General features: G+C 48.1%; 3 protein-coding genes across 6 annotated transcripts; 1 reads left to right on the forward strand and 2 right to left on the reverse strand.

The window, feature by feature from the left end:
- Positions 1–23: 23 nt before the first annotated feature.
- On the reverse strand, positions 24–5,646 carry TM9SF1 (transmembrane 9 superfamily member 1). Of its 2 annotated transcripts, none has more exons than XM_031955092.1 (6): positions 5,282–5,646; positions 4,409–4,762; positions 2,960–3,581; positions 2,398–2,583; positions 1,109–1,382; positions 24–725 (listed from the first exon to the last, which is right to left on the reverse strand). In XM_031955092.1, the coding sequence occupies exons 2-6, from the start codon at positions 4,748–4,750 to the stop codon at positions 332–334; spliced, it is 1,818 nt and encodes a 605-aa protein (XP_031810952.1). In that variant the 5' UTR covers positions 4,751–4,762; positions 5,282–5,646; the 3' UTR covers positions 24–331. The 2 variants fall into 2 exon arrangements, with proteins under 2 accessions (XP_031810952.1, XP_031810951.1); XM_031955091.1 differs by having other exon boundaries at positions 4,409–4,767.
- Positions 5,647–5,666: 20 nt separating this feature from the next.
- On the forward strand, positions 5,667–12,494 carry TSSK4 (testis specific serine kinase 4). 2 transcript variants are annotated; one of them, XM_023499562.2, is made up of 4 exons: positions 5,667–8,271; positions 10,616–10,830; positions 11,210–11,609; positions 12,086–12,494. In XM_023499562.2, exons 1-4 carry the CDS (start codon positions 8,104–8,106, stop codon positions 12,269–12,271), a joined length of 969 nt encoding a protein of 322 aa, XP_023355330.2. In that variant the 5' UTR covers positions 5,667–8,103; the 3' UTR covers positions 12,272–12,494. The 2 variants fall into 2 exon arrangements, with proteins under 2 accessions (XP_023355330.2, XP_031810956.1); XM_031955096.1 differs by having other exon boundaries at positions 5,668–8,271; positions 11,246–11,609.
- Positions 12,495–13,176: 682 nt separating this feature from the next.
- On the reverse strand, positions 13,177–15,661 carry CHMP4A (charged multivesicular body protein 4A). 2 transcript variants are annotated; one of them, XM_012545147.3, is made up of 6 exons: positions 15,466–15,661; positions 14,826–14,975; positions 14,556–14,733; positions 14,030–14,144; positions 13,737–13,872; positions 13,177–13,526 (listed from the first exon to the last, which is right to left on the reverse strand). In XM_012545147.3, the coding sequence occupies exons 1-6, from the start codon at positions 15,494–15,496 to the stop codon at positions 13,471–13,473; spliced, it is 666 nt and encodes a 221-aa protein (XP_012400601.1). In that variant the 5' UTR covers positions 15,497–15,661; the 3' UTR covers positions 13,177–13,470. The 2 variants fall into 2 exon arrangements, with proteins under 2 accessions (XP_012400601.1, XP_003755931.1); XM_003755883.4 differs by having other exon boundaries at positions 14,826–14,978.
- Between the last annotated feature and the right edge of the window lie 391 nt (positions 15,662–16,052).

The raw sequence follows: 16,052 nt of genomic DNA on the forward strand, positions 1-16,052 counted from the left end.
CGGCTCCGCCTTCTGAGGCAGCGTTGTGGTTTCTTAACAAACTTTATTGTGACAGTTGTAAAAAGAAAATCATTGGAACCAAAACGAAAAGCAAATTAAAAACCCTAATATATAAGTCCTTCTATATATAGATATTTATAGACTCGAAGGGCCTCTCCCCAGGGGGAGGAGGCCGGCTCAAAGAGCACGCCGCAGGGGGAGGAGCCCAGCCGCTTGGAGACCCCCGCCCTCCCCCCTGCGCCTGCTGTCCCTCCCTTGGCCCCGGGGCTGGCTCCGGGAAAGGGCAGCAAGCGTCCCGCGCAGAGGGGCCGGGTCTGGGGTCGCCGGGAACTCAGTCCATCTTGAGGTTGACATAGATGTAGCGGATGAACTTGAGGGAGGAGAAGAAGGAGATGGTGCCCAGCATGAGGAAGAAGACGTAGGCCGTGAGGAAGGAGTAGCCGAAGAACTCCACGGTCTGCACGGCGCCCGACATGTTGGAGCGCCGAGCGTAGTAGAAGACGGAGTAGAAGAAGATGAAGAGACCGGTGGAGCCCACGCTGAGCACGGAGCGCCACCACCAGCGATAGTCCTCCCCCGAGAGCTGGAAGTAGGTGAGGGCGATGGAGATGCAGGCGCCCACGCTCAACAGGATGGCGAAGACGAAGAAGAGGATGCCGTAGAGCGTGTATTGCTCGCGGCCCCACACGGTGGCGAAGATGTAGTAGAGCTCCACCGAGATGGCACTGCCAGGAGAAGCCGAGGGTCAGGGCATGCAGCTGCCCGAGGGCTCTCCCACTCCCAACCCAGGGCATTTCAGGGGGCCAATCTGGGCTGCCCCCTTTTTGATACCCCAAGTAACACCTCCTCGTGGGCCTATTGGTCCCCCCTTTGATCTATAAATTATGGTAGGCTTTAGTAACCACAGGAAAAATAAAATCAGAAATCAGAAGTTTCCTATGATGACAGAAGTAATGTAACAGATTCACAGAAAATCTCTAGAAAGCTTTAAAAAAAAATTGGAAACGTTCTCTGTAGGATAGGACCAGACCAGCAATTTTATGATTATCTCTGAGGCTGAGCTAAGTTGTAGGGAATCAGGGTCCTGGAGGGTGGGAAGTATAAATACCTGAAGGGCAAGAAGCCACCAATGGTCATGTGGACGACAGTAGACTTGTACCAGGGCTGGGGCGGGATCTCCCGGGCTATATTCTTGGTCCGGCAAGGGGCATCAAAAGGAGTGGCATTGTTCTTACCAAAGATGCCACCTATGACAGTGAGAGGGAAGCCCACCAGGAGCCAGACTGTTAGCAGCAGCAGGATGGTAGTGGCTGGAAGCGCTTGTGTCGATCCATTGGCCCAATGCACAGAATTCACCACACTCCAAGTCAAGAAGAAAGGCACTGCAGGGATGGGGCCCCCAGGAGGGTAGAGTCAGCATTGGAAGTCACATTCTTGGGGAGACCCACTTAGACTGGACCTGAAGGGGGAAGAGGGGGAACTAACCTGCCATTCTAGCCCTAGATTTCTATATGAACCTAGTCCCACCCCCACCACTCATTTTTCCAATTATCCTTACTCTTGGTCTTGTGTTCAACTCAACAGGTGTCTCGATAATAGGGCCAAGTCTATCTATATGGGATGATTTAAGAGATGTGAATAGAACTCATTGTTCCTGAATTCTTCCCATTTTCCACCAAAGTCTGCTATCATATCCATAATTGAAAGTATTTGAATTAAGGCATTGTTCAAAACAAATAGTAACTAAGAGAGATGGTTACCCTCTACCACCTGTTATTAAAAATAATGAGCTGGTGTCTATATAATGCTTTGAGGTTTGTAAAATCTCTTATGTTATCTAGTTTGATCATTACAACTCAGTGAAAAAGGTGCTATTATCATCTCCATTTTATAGATGAGGAACTGAACCTGAGGGATGTTAAGTGATTTGTTCAGATCACAGGGCTAGTGGGACAAGATTTGAAGTCACTCAGGTTTTCCTGACTCCAAGTCTAAGACTCCAGTGTAACACCATGATTGATTACAATATCAAGAATGAGGGACATGGCATGAATACATTTTGATTATTAGACTCAGATATATAAAACCATAAGAATTCTGAGGGCAGGGACCTTTTGTTTTACCCCTGTATAGCTAAGAAAAGTAACTTTGCAATACATTTTTGTTGAACTAGAGACTAGAAAAGTTCAGAATTTAGACTACTGCCCTGGAAGGGCAGGCCTGGTTGGGGTATTGTAGTGAAGGTCCAGTAGCTATCACATAACAAATATGTAAGCATTTTCCTACAGAGGAGAACACTGTAAAAACAAACCAAAAAACCTTTTATACAAATTTGCCTCAGGCCAACCCTCCTCTAAAGCCCATTTTGGCCCAACCCAGGGTGAGTGAAGTTCTCACCAGAGAAGAGGCTGGTGGTGAGAATGATGTTCCAGACCCAGCGCTCGCCTCCAATCTGCCGGTAGAAGTGGCTGGACACATAGCCAGAAATGCAACAGGTCAGGGCATACAGCAAGATGGCTGCTGAGTTGATGGCGCCATGCCGGTGCACATTGAACATTCCCAGCAGGGCCATGACGATGATGCCTACAGGGTAATAGTGTGAAGCCTGTGTTAGATCTTCCCTATCCAAATCAGCCTTTCCCCTCATTCAAACAGGAACTCCAAAGGAAGAATTTGTTCCCTCTTATCCCCTCTACATGAAACTACCAATTTTTGTATTAAACCTGTAAACCCATAGGTGGAACATGCTTTGTAGCGCTCCTATTTTTCAGGGAGAAGAACCAGATACTTCCCAACAAGAGAGTACCATAATTTGAGTTGCCGAGGCCAAGCCCCCTCCCCCATCACCTTATGAATAGAGCCAAGAGCCCTAGATTGCCTCGCTTTCTAGGTCTTCCTTAGCTGGATCAACAGTCCCACTCCCTAGGGAGATATCTTTAGTTGGTCCTGTTCCCCTCACCAGTGCCAAGGGCCAGGAACTGGGCACCCACACCAAGCACAGCACAGAGAAGACCACGACATGGGGGAAAGCGGAAAACATCAGTATGGATAATCTTCCAGCCATTGTCACCCTGGTCAAAGTCATCGGTGGAACTACCAGAGTTTGGCTCCTCATCCAAATTGTAGCGGGCTAAGTCATTGCGAAGGACCCGCATGAGGATGACGGCTACAAATCCCACCAGTAGAAACACCAGCACCATAGAGTTGATAATAGACAGCCAGTGGATCTCCAGTGTTCGAGGGAAGAATCCACCATCATCCCCATGGTGCCTATCTCCCCGACGTTCTGCTGAAGTCTCAGACCAGTGCACACTGTAAGTGTGAGTGAGGTCCAGAGGCTCTTCGGGCCGTACCACATCCAAGCTATGAGGCTTGACATCACGAACTGAGACATTGGCAAAAACAATTCGATCCCCATGGAATTCAAGGTGAAAATCCAGGTGAGTCCAGAGTCCTATCTTGTGGCTATGTGGAAGGAAACCACTCTCTTCCATGTAGCCCACAAAGCCACGAATTGGCAGGTCATCCACTACAAATTCAAAGTAGTATAATTCCTCAATGGCCTGGCGCAGCCGTTCAACCTATGAAAGATAGATAGGATTGGACAAGATCCTCTCAGGAACAGAGTGGTGGAAGAACTTCATTATATGATAATCAGTTCATTCTCCTGAGGATCCTCCAGAAGGGTGAAAATGACATTATGGTACTATATAAAAAAAGGTGAGACCATGTTTCCTTACGGTCTGAATTCTGCCTTAAAACGGGATTTGCTTGTGGAAATATGGAAGAGGGTAGATATGAAGAAAAGGAGCAGGGCAGCACAGTGGATAGAGTGATAAATCTGGAGTCAGAAGGAACTGAATCCAAATCTAGTTACAAACACTTACTAGCTGTGAGACCCTAGACAAATCGAGAAGACCACCGTTAACTTCAGTTTCCCTTGATGCAAGGATAAGATAAGATATTTACAAAGCTCTTTGCGCTTATGTAAGTGCTATGTACATGCTAGCTATTACTATTACAAGAAATTTGTTGGATAAAACAATCTCTTTGAGAATGAAAGATAAAATATTATTGCAAAAATAAAAAATAAAACTAGAATAAAAATTCCTATCCTCACTACCTTACAGCAAAGCTTCTCAACTGGGTTGGGATTCCACATGGGGTCATTTAATACATTATCATCAATATGTTGTCACCAGTAAATATTTGATTTGTATACCTATTTTACATATATACCTGAGGTTGCATAAACATCTCTATGGAAAAGGGGCTGCAAGTGGAAAAAGTTTAAAAAGCCCTGCCACATAGGATGATTATGAGGAAAAACACTTTTAAGATAAGAACATGCTATGAAAGTGTAAGGTATGATTTTAATAGGGGAAGAGGTAACCATAGACATGCTCACCTGGGCAAAAGTTAACCGCATCTGGCAGAGAGTCCGTTTCTCAACATTCTCTCTGAAGCGGATCTGATACATGGACTCGGCCATCCGGTCACCATCCAACACTTCACCCAGGCTGAGGCTCTTGTGTCGGATCTTTTCGGGGGAGCAAACAGGCAGCTGGTAGTAGTGGTAGGTCTCCTGCGGGTTGTGGTAAGGCCCCACCTTGTTGACATATAACATAACGGGGTCTCCGGGCTGATAGTGGGTCTCGCCGGTCACCCCAGGAATGCGGCCAGAGCCCAAGACCAGCAGCACGGGCAGCCACCAGCAGGGCCCGCCTAGAGAGGCGTCCAGAGCTGTCATCCTGAAGGCAGCCTGACCTGGCAGAAAGTCAGTGTCACACAAATCCAGCCCGACCCTCTCTCCCCCCATCCCTCAGAGCTCAGGCTGCGTCTTGGGCATATAAAGGGGGCACGGACCGGCTCCCGTCCAAAGCCCGTTCCAACTTTAAGCTCCAGAGCCGCCATTCACTACGTGGGTGAGCTGGGGCACATTGCTCCCTCTCCCCGGCCTCAGTTTCCTCATTTGTAAATCGAGGATGGGCTAGATGACCTATGTCTCCTTCCAGCTCCAGCTTAGGGTTCTAAGGAGTCAGCCTCTCGGTGCTGCCCGGACAGGCCCCGAGCCCAGCCTGTGAGAACGCCCCCTTCCTCCCATTCATAACCAGGCCCAGCTCGAGGCCAGGGCAGCTGAGAGTACTACCCCGGACCCTCCCCCGACCGCCCAGGGGCAGCCTCCGCGCCCAGCGCCCCCGCCCCGCCCCGCCCCCGCTCCGTTTCTATGGAAACTCGGCAGGCTCTAAACCTTCCGCCTCCCGAGCCCTGGGGTCCTCACTTAAGGCCGGAGGGTGACCGAGGCGGCGCCGGCGGCGGCCTCTGCGGGCCCCTTACTGCCCACGGGCGCTTGGTTGGGGTCTTTCCCAGAGCGGCGGCGGCGGCGGCGCTGGAGAGGTCCTGACGTCCAATGGACCGCCGAGCTAGGGGCTGGCCCGGGACTTGCCTGTTTCTAGCAGCTGCCCTGGCTGCAGCTTTAAAGCCGATTCCACATGCTTCTCCCCTTCCTCCGTCCCTTCCGCGGCGGCGCCTGTCAGGGGGACTGTCCCGTGGCCAAGCCGGCCTGTTTCTGACGGCGGAGCGGGGGTCGGGAGGGTAAGGGGAGGGAGTTCTTTCGGCAAGCTGCCTGGGCAGCCCAGGACACGTCAAGCTTCCGGGCTTCCGCCCACAGAGGGCGGGGACTTCACACGCCGCCACGGCCGGTCGGGCTTCGGGAGCCCCGCAGGAGTCACACCCCCTAGCCGGAGTTAAAAGACCGGCGCCCTTCCCTGCACTAGGAGTTGTGGCAGGGACCCCTCCAACCCTGGCGCTTCTGGAGTGCTTGTCGCGGGGTTCGGGTCCGAGGCACGGATGGTAACGGTCAGGCAGGGGAGGATGGGAAAGGGGGACCCCGAGAGCCCCGTTACAGACTAGGAAACCGCGCCCCCAGAGAGTGAGGCCCTAGCAGCAGAGGCTGGATTTGAACCTAGTATTCTTTACTCCAGATCCAGACCAGTCAGTGACCCTCCCTTGATGAGAAGCCTCCTCGGAGCCTCCAGGGAAAACTACCTACTTCCCCGTCCCCCGTGTGAGGCAGTGACTGCTGATAAAGCAGCTGAGGCGCGTATCTAAATGCCCTGCAATACGGAATATAAGGGAACAGAAGGGACGGGAAGTAGAAAGTCGGAGAGACAAAGAGAACTCTAGTGGTTTGTAGAGGTGGGCGCTGGGAAAGGGGAATGGCAGCAAACCGCCTGAAGAGCCTAAGCCACATTGCCTCTCCTCTTGTCATTCTGATCAGAACCCTTCTCTCTCGGAGATCCCCAGGCTCTGCTTCCTCCAGCCCTCCCACTGATGTCTAATTCCCAAGAACAAAAAAACATGGTACCTGATCAAAAGGATTACTTAGCGTTTTCGTGGTTCATGGGTGGGTTGAACCGATTCTCTCTCCAGAGATTATACCACCACTTGTCAGCCCCAATTCAAACACCATCAAAACAGGTGGGGGGCATTGCGCACACCATTTCATGCCTCGAATTCAAGCAACAAAAAGACCGGAGAAATTCATCCCGGGTAGGTAAAAAGAGAATTGGGCTTTGGGAGACGGGGAAAAACCTTTTGACCTCGATTCAAGTCAAATGCTGAAACATCTTTATTCAGAGAGACCCACCTAGTGGTTCTACCACCTCCAGACATTGGGTATTTGCTCAGAGAACTTGAGACCTCTCTATAAAACTCAAATCACCCACAGAACTTCCTCTCCTCCTATTCCTGGAGATAAATAGATGGTTGGAGTACAACTCTACATTAGACTACCATTGGAGATGGGGATGAAAATCACCACCCAATTCCAATTTGCCAATGAACATTCACCCTTTTCCAGTGCTGCAGGCTTCAGCTCTCCATATGTACTGCTCCAGAAGGCTTGCTAAACAAATGATAGCTATTACAAAGTCAGCCAAGGATTGGAGATAGAATCATCCTGATCTCTCTTCTGTACATATGGAGGAAGCAAGACTGCCTTCTGAGATGAGTGAGGCTTCTTCACTTGCAGATATCTTAATATCCCACTGTGGGATTATTTCTGCATAGGATTATTTCCTTTCTAGCAACTTTCTCCTCAAGCATAAGATTAGAGAAGACCTAGTGATTGGTTATCTTCATTCAAATGATTCTTAGGCAACTACCCACTTTCTGGAATTGGGAATGTGACCAACATAAGAACTTAGGGCTCTAGGCCCAGCAGGGATAACTATTTTAGTAGAGAATTTAGAATTTTACCTGATGATTTATACAGTAATGTGTATGTGTGATTTTCCAGCAGAGGACGAAATAGAAGAGGCCTACTGCTCTTAGAAAAAGTTATGGTTAAGGGTAAGAAGGGACCTAAGACATCATGTCATCTAACCCACTCATGTTATAGGTGAAGAAATTGCAACCTTGAGAGAGACGATTAAATAGCCCAGCTACTCCATTCTGCTGAGTCTTAAATCTACTGTTCCATTGCATCTCCTTGAGCTGCCTTGCTGAGGAAGACTGTCCTATCTCTTTCCAGCATACCTCTGCAACTGCCTTTATTCCCTCCCAAATCCCTTTGAGATGACTGACAATGACCATCCGGGTCATTATAGATTATCATGAACTTGACAGAAGAGATAAAGAAGTATCAGTGGAGGTACCTCACCTGGAGCTTGCCAAGGGCCTTGCAGGTTCCCAAGCCATGCTTCCTCCTTGAGCTATGTGGCCAGTAAGTGGGTGGAGAACAGATTGTGATGTGTGCGGAACATGGGAACTGAGGGAATTCCGTAACCAGGAGGAGGAAGAAGGAACAACAGCTACTGGAGACAAAAAGAGCAGTCCATCCCTCCTCCTTCCTCTCCCCCTCCAAGTTCCTATTAGACAACAAAGCCCTGTGCCCCATCCGGGGTATATATACAGGCAAGCATTTGGGGGCCAGCTTCATTTCGGCGCCGCAGCCCCCAGCGGCCAAGGGCGTCAGCCTCCCTGGACGAGAAAGTCAGGCTAGGTGAACATTCCCCTCAGCCCGCCAATGTTACTGTTACTAAGGGGCGAGGGGATGTCACCCAGGCAGCAAAGCAACCAACAACAGCCCACCGCTCTGTCATGGAAGAGTATGGCTATGAAGTAGGCAAGGTGATTGGTAATGGCTCTTACGGCACAGTCTATGAGGCCTACTACACTAAGCAAAAAGTCCATGTTGCTGTCAAGATCATCTCCAAAAAGAAAGCCTCTGAGGACTATCTTAACAAGTTCCTGCCCCGTGAGATCCAGGTGGGGATGGGAGAGGGAGGCAAGAGTTTGGAGGGTCAGGCTATTGGGGCCTTCATCAAGATGGGGCTAGGTGTACCAGAGCCTCCCCCAAACAGGGCTGTAACTTATCCATGATCTATTCATTCAACATGGTCATTAACCTAACCTAGATTTCCTAATTCCAAGATCAGCATTCTCTTCAAGATAACCATGTTGCTTCCTTCAAATGCCGTCTTCTTCAGGAAGCCTTCCCAAATTGTCCCCATTCAGCAATGAGCTTGCCACGTATACCTCCCATAGGATTTTGTTTCACACCACACTAATATACTTATCATAGATGAGACAGTGCTCTCTTTCTTGGAGTTACCTATTACAGGGATAAGATATAAACAAACATAGTAATACTAACATGTGGCACCTACTGTGTGCCAGGAACTGTGCTAAATGCTTTACAAATATCTTATTTGATCTTCACAACAACCCTGCTAGGTAAGTGCTCTTTTTTCTCATTTTTACAGCTGAGGAAATTGAGGTAAACAAAGTTAAGCAATTTGCTCGGGGTCACCTAGCCAATAAGTATCTAAGATCAGATGTGAACGCAGGCTTCTGGCCTCCAGGCACAGTGCTATATTCACTGTGGTATCTAAGTAAACTTCCCCCATCACATATTATACAATAAATTACACAATTTATGTACAATAAATGTATCATTATATTGGATTCCAAACTGAGTTCTGAATTCCAATCTTGCCATTGATACTTATTAGCTGTGTGACCTTGTGTGGACTACTTAATCTTTCTGACTTTAGGTTTATTTATAAAATGGGGATGACCCAATCCACAGTATTATCACCTCAGAGGGTTGTTACTCAGATCAAGTGGGATGATAATGTAAAGTGCTTTGACATCCTTAAAATTCATTTACTAATTGATGTTAATGATTACATTATTGAAGTGATAGTGGGTAGGAATTCAATTAGACAAGATGGGGGAGGCAATGGGTTAAGGAGTAAAAGGCATACTACTGAGAAGAGGCAGGAGACAAGTCATCTGATTAGAATTTAGAATGAAAGATAAAAATCTAAGATGAAAGAGCTAAGATGATATCTTGAATGCCAAAAGAGCTAGAATTTTGCTTAGGAGGCAAAAGAGTCATTTAGGATTTGTAAGCAAACTACTAAGTCTATGAATATAGATTATTATTCTGACAATAATATGAAGTGTGGAGAGGTAAGAAGTGGATGCAGAAAGGCCTAACTAGGCTGCTATTTTAGGAGTTTGATAGGGTGATAATGTATCCCCTTGTACTAGGAAAATGGCAATAGGAATAGAGGGAATAGATTCAAGAGTGTTGCAAATATGAAATCAAAATAATTTAGTAACTAATTGGATGTGAAAGGTGGGTAAGAGAGGAGCAGGAAAGATAACATCAAAGCTGTGAACATGGAAGGCAGGATGAAGGCTAAAACAGTAAAGTCAGAAGGAAGAATGGGGTTCAGAGAAAAAGATACTAAGCTTATGTTTAGATGTATTGAACATAATGAGGCATTCTGGTGAGTTGCACTTGAGAAGTCCTTTGCAGAGAGACTATGGTTGAAGCCTTGGGAGAGAATGAGTTTGGCAAGAAGAGCAGAAGGTCAACAAGAAACTTTAGAGAAAGATACACATGAAGGGGTTAGGGAGAGGAGGTACTGATAAAATCAAAGAAGTGGTTAGGGTGGATAGAAGGAAAAGCAAGAGATGATGTAGGAATCCATAGCAGAAGAGAGTGTGCAGTAAGAGGGCACAGTCAGTTGGGCCAAAAGCAGCAGTGAGCTGCTTTCCAGAGACTGGAAAGTAGCCATTGGATATGGTGATACGTAGGTGACTTGAAATGGAAGGAAGCCTGATTGCAAGGGGTTTAGGAGAGTGATGAAGCAGAGGTATTTGGCACAAACTCCACCAATTCCAGGCAGTGTTTGATCCTCTCTCCATTCCAAAACAACCCTCTCTCCTTTGCCAAAAGGAAAGGAGCCTAAAATACCGACATGGGCCAATTAGCTCACCTTTGCAAAGCATTTACCTCTGCTTCATGAAGTTTGATGGCCTGAGTTGTCTTTACCACCTACTTATTGGCTGTCTAATTTGCTTCTCTGACCGTTTCCTCATCTGTAAAATGATATCCCTCTCTTCCTGGTTAATAAGGTTATTCTGAGATTCAGATAAGATCTAGGTAAATAAAAGAGCTTGGTTAAGCTATAGTCTTATATAGATACAAGAAATCACTACTGTTAATAACTTAGCTATGAAAGGGAAGGAAAGTATTGAAAGTCAAGCCATGAGCTCTCCCCTGCCAGGTCTGATGAACTCCCTTCCTTGGGACCAGGTAATGAAAGTTTCGCGGCACAAGTACCTAATCAACTTCTACCAGGCCATTGAGACCACATCTCGTGTGTATATGATCCTAGAGCTGGCTCAGGGGGGCGATGTTCTTGAGTGGATCCAGCGCTATGGGGCTTGCTCTGAGTCCCTTGCCGGCAAGTGGTTCTCCCAGCTCACCCTAGGCATCGCTTACCTGCATAGCAAGGGCATCGTGCACCGGTGAGGGCACTGCCATCTGGGACTTTTTGGCTCCCAGAGGGGGGTGGTCTCACTGCAGCTTACCTAGCCTCCTCTCTATTAACCTATTCCCCGCCAAAATACATGCCTATCTCCTACCTTAACTCCCTTCTCACCATTCTCCCCACAACTAGGCTAGTCTCTCCCTCTCCATTTCAATGATGTTTTAGACATTTAGAACCCTTTCTGTGCATAATAGTATACAGAGTAGCCTGACAACCCCCAAGTCTCTTGCCCTCTGATAGCCATATACCTAGACTTGCTTCCCCCTATAATCCCAAACCCCTGCTCATTTTCCCCACCTTTTTCCTCTGACCCCTGACCCTCTAGCTCCCAGCCTAATACTGACCCCTCTCCCCAGCCCCTGCCTGACCCCCAGGCCTTCTGCTGCTGGTAGGGACCTAAAGCTGGAGAACCTGTTGCTGGATAAGCGGGAAAATGTGAAGATCTCTGACTTCGGCTTTGCCAAGATGGTGCCAACTACCGTCCAGATCCAGCAGAAATCTTCCCAACACCTCATGGGCTGCTTTTCCCACCTCAGCCAGACCTACTGTGGTAGTTTTGCCTATGCCTGCCCAGAGATCTTGCTGGGTTTGCCCTACAACCCTTTCCTCTCTGACATCTGGAGCATGGGTGTCATTCTCTACACTCTGGTTGCTGCCCATCTACCTTTCGATGATACCAACCTAAAAAAGCTGCTTCGAGAGACCCAGAAGGAGGTCAACTTCCCAGCTAACCACCCCGTCTCTCAGGAGTGCAAGGTGCTGGCCTCCCTGGGAGGGCTGGGCCCTTGGGCTGACCCTTAGAAAGTGGGGTACAAATCTAAAAGGGACCACAAGAGGGTTGGGGGGAAAGCTCAATTAATTAGGATCTATCCCAGGAATCTCACTTATTCCCACTGGCCCCATGACCAAAGCACTAGAGAAGGCCAATGGAGATAATTAACTACTTTCCTCTGGATCAGAAATTAGTTGAGTACAAGAAAACTTAAGCTTCCATTGCTACAGGACAGAGAAGGAAACTGACAGTTGCTCTTCCATGGATCTTGATACCACCCTGCACTCATCCCCTATCCAAGTATTAACCCTGGGCATATCTAAGGGAATCCCAGTCTAATCCTCTCCCTAGGGTAGTACTGTGGGCATTCCTGCTCCTGTCTCAGGTCCAGATGCTGCCATTGCCTAGGCAGCATAATTCAGGACAAGCTCAGCGATGGCCTCTCTCTCCCCTGCCCCAGAACCTGATTCACATGATGCTGCGCCAGGCTGCCAAGCGTGCTACCATCCTGGACATCCTCAAGGACCCCTGGGTGCTCAAGTTCCAGCCAGAGCGGCCCAACCATGAAATTCAGATCCTAGAGGTCCTGTGTGTACCACAAAGCTCCAGCACTACCACCTCACGCCCTGCCGAGGTTGCAAGTTGAGTAGGACTGGGGAAGGAGTCAAGGAGAGGGAATTAATGTGGGCATGGGGAGCAGGACTCCTCCATCCTTCTTTTTTTTATACAAGAAATCATAATTCCCATTTAGTTTTATCAGCAGGGGGAAAAGAAATGATTTCCCCAGGGAAAGCTTGGAAAGAGTCACTTCTAGACTGTTATAGAGGTTGGCCTCCATCTGTAGTCTGCAAAGGTATTTTAAACTTAAATACTGGACTGTGATTTCTTTAAAGAAATGTGCCTAAAGGGTTGGGGGGGGAGATGGGGAAGAAGAAAAGTGTCTTGGTTCTGCTTCTCTCCTCCTTCAAACTTAAAAAGGTGCTGACATGATTGCATTCTGTAAGTATTTCTCATAGTGACCTCTCACAAACATTGCAGCAGCAGGGTTCCAAGCAGAGACTTTACAGTATCTGGTTCAGGGAGAGATGTCAACTTCCTACATATACCCATAGCATCATTACGGTGTTTTGTTTTACCATAAATAGACAAAGGGAGCCAAACTGTGGGCTTATCTTAGGATCACAGAATCATGTTTAGACCTGTAAGTTATCTAACCATTGGTTATCTAGTCTGGCACCCTCATTTTATAGATGAAGAAAGTGACAAACCAGAGAGATTACTTTCCCCAAAGTCACATAGGAAGCAGAATAGGGCCTCTTGACTCAATATCTAACTGCCTTGGTAAAGGAATAATTGTACTGCCAAAATTCTGTGGCAATATGCTTGAAGAGTTTGATGAACTACGGTACTGTCTAGTTAGATTTATATCAACACAGATTGCTCACCTAATATAAACAGTAAGGAGGAGAAATGATCCTACAAGCCCAACCATCCCTTCTCTGGAAATAAAGAGAATGCAACAGAGACCTGAAGTAGGCACCTACAGGCTGATAAGAGATGGCAGACAATGGGGGTCCATCTGCCCAATTTTATTGAGAGTAAGGACTTTTGTAACAGCTTCCAATGAGAACTCTTCTCCCCACCCCACACCTTCCAAAAACTCTCCAAAACAAAAAGTAACCCCATTCCCGAGGTGTGCCAGGTGAGGCATCAAATCCCTCAGGAAGGGTCAGATTACTACCTCATCAGGGCCTCATGAGGTTTAAACCCTTCAGCTCAGTATGTTGGCATTTGAGGGGAAAAGGAAGGGAATTAGATGAAGTTTCAAGAACATCAGAGCATTCTTCAGGATACCCAATTAACTAATTGTTTCAGTTCTTCTTCCTCATCAGCCTTGGAAGCTAAGGGGAAAGGAAACAAAAGAAGGGTTAAATTCCCTAGAATTCCCCAAGCAGCACTCCTATGATCACTGATGGCACCATGAGCCAATTTTCCCAACATGAATTTCAACCTGAGGCCACTCAAGACAGGAGGGATTAATATTACCCTTCCCATAGGCAATGTAGTGCTCAAGACTGTTCCTCTGGCCAAGCAGGGAGAATTCTTAGTACCTGGACTGGTGGGTAAATGAGTAGAGGGGACATCAGGCAGCTTGTCTAGTGCTGCCTCTTCATCCTCTCCCATATTCAGTAGCTCTTCGTTCAATTTCTCCTGTTCTAGTTCCTCTAATTCCTCCAACAGTTCATCCTGGAAATGGAAAGTCTAAAATTTAATCAGAACACCTTGTACCACCAAGAAATCACTCCAAAGACCCAAAGCTTCAAAGTCTACTTCCCAAGGGTCTCACAAATCCACTACTATACCTGGATTCCTTTTACTATCAATACTACCCTCATCCTGTTACCTCATCCACACTATCTCCAAAGCCCACAGGCTGAGATATGGCATCAGAGATTTGCTGGGCTATTTCTTGCTGCTCTGTGATATCAGACATCAGCTCATCCACCTTGTTGATGTCCCTGTGGGTAGAGATATAGGTAGAAAATCAGGACGTTAATTTGCCTTTCACCCTGTGTTGGGGGAAAAAAAAAAAGTCATTCCCATTCCCCTTGAAGTCTCATGACTTGATGGATCTAACACTCCCTGACAGAAGGAACCAAGAGAAGTCTGCAAATGGGTGGGAACATGTTGCAGAGAAAGGGAATATAGAATATTTGGAATATTTGGGTTTTTGTTTTTTAAGAACCAGGTATTTTGGCCTACTCCTTTCCCCTATGTTCCTAACTAGGGGAAGGGAATGTATTGAAGTGGGGAATTTGATAACTTGTAGACCATTCTTTGCTTCTAAAAAGAAAGGGACACGAGGTCCTGTGGCCAGACCATTTTTTCCCAGTGTTTGTGCCCATGTCCTTCCTTCCCCCCGTACCCACATGTCCTGGTGGGCCTTGCTCATGGCACGGGCAGCCAGCCCCATGGTTCGAAGCACTTCAGCATTGGTGGTAGCATTCTCAATGGCTTCACGCTGTAATTCCAGGGTAGATAGTGTCCCATCTGTCTGTGCCAACTGTTGTTCCAGTCTCTTCTTTCTGCGTAGTGCCTGCAAGGCAGCTGATCCAGCCCACAGCCCACCCATCAGTGCTAGAAGCCCTTACACTCTTTCCCCTCCAATGGCTCTGTCCTCTATACCTTTCCCCTAATACCTCTCTTGTTCTTCGTCCCATGCTTCTTAGCCGTTTGAAGTTCCTGCTGAATCTTTTGTTCTAAAAACTCCTGCTTCTTGATCAGTATCTTCTCTGTCTCTCGCAATTTCTGAATTGCCTCTTCGGGGCTTGGGTCGTCCTCCTTCTTCCCTGCTGGTCCAACGGAGCAGGGGCAGTGTTGAGTAGGGGAAATTAGTCCCAGTCCCTAGTACACTTTCCATTGATCATGACTGGAGAAGGGGCCTTAAGGCTTCTCTTCAAGACAGGACCTGTGTGTCCGGGGTTGCAGGAGGCAGGTGGCGGGGAGGGGAGGGGGAGAGGGAAGGGATAGCAAGACTTGCAGAGAGACCGTAGCGCATTAGTACTGACCCAGTTAGATCTGAGCCGAGAAAGGGTCCTATATGGCCTATACTCCTGCCCTCAAAATCCTGAACGCTTTCCTCAAGAATCAGAGGGCAAAATAGGGAAAAGAATGTTTCTAGGAGGACCCAAACCTGCTGGTGCGGGAGTTGGGGTGGTTCCTGTAATATTTAGGATTTGGTGATTTTTCTACCCTCTCCAGCCCCTTATAAAGGCAGGCCTCCAAAGATGGGCAGCCACACCTCCATTGACACGGAGGCAGGGTTCTGCCAGGGCTCACCCCTGCCAAAGAGCCTGCCCAGGCCGCTCATCCTGATTCCCGGAACCTGATGGGCCGCGACCCCCACACTTGGCCTTGGCCTCCCGGAGCTTTACCCACTTCCGTCTTTCCCAAAGGGACCGGCCCCTCCCGCCAGCCCCCGGCCAATCGCAGCTCAAGGCTCAGGCTCATCATAGGGCGTCTCCAGCCTGGAGACCTGGGAAAGTATATCACAAACAGCGTGCTCGTCACGTGACGACAGTCACCTGACTACCCCCCCACACACACATACACATTTTAAAGGGCCCGAGTTTCCCAAGTTAACCACAGATCAGTAAGAGGTGTTAGTCCCTGGCAGCGGAGCTGGGGGACATTGGTTAGGTCTGACTACCCAGTCTGATGAAACTGAGGACCACAGGTGAAATAGAAAATGCCCTGACCTGGCCAGTCTGAGTCGTGGCTCCGTGCCTGCCTTTCGTGAGACCCTGCCCCGGGGATTCCTGTCGGGCACCCGAGAGTGGCCGCCCTCTCACCCTCCCAAGATCTCCACAGCCACCGAGATAAAGCCGTTTGCCCTAGAGTAACCTAATGGGCTCTGGGGCCAGTCT

The sequence above is a fragment of the Sarcophilus harrisii genome, chromosome 2, assembly GCF_902635505.1.
Source record: "Sarcophilus harrisii chromosome 2, mSarHar1.11, whole genome shotgun sequence".
In the NCBI taxonomy this organism is placed as follows: domain Eukaryota; kingdom Metazoa; phylum Chordata; class Mammalia; order Dasyuromorphia; family Dasyuridae; genus Sarcophilus; species Sarcophilus harrisii.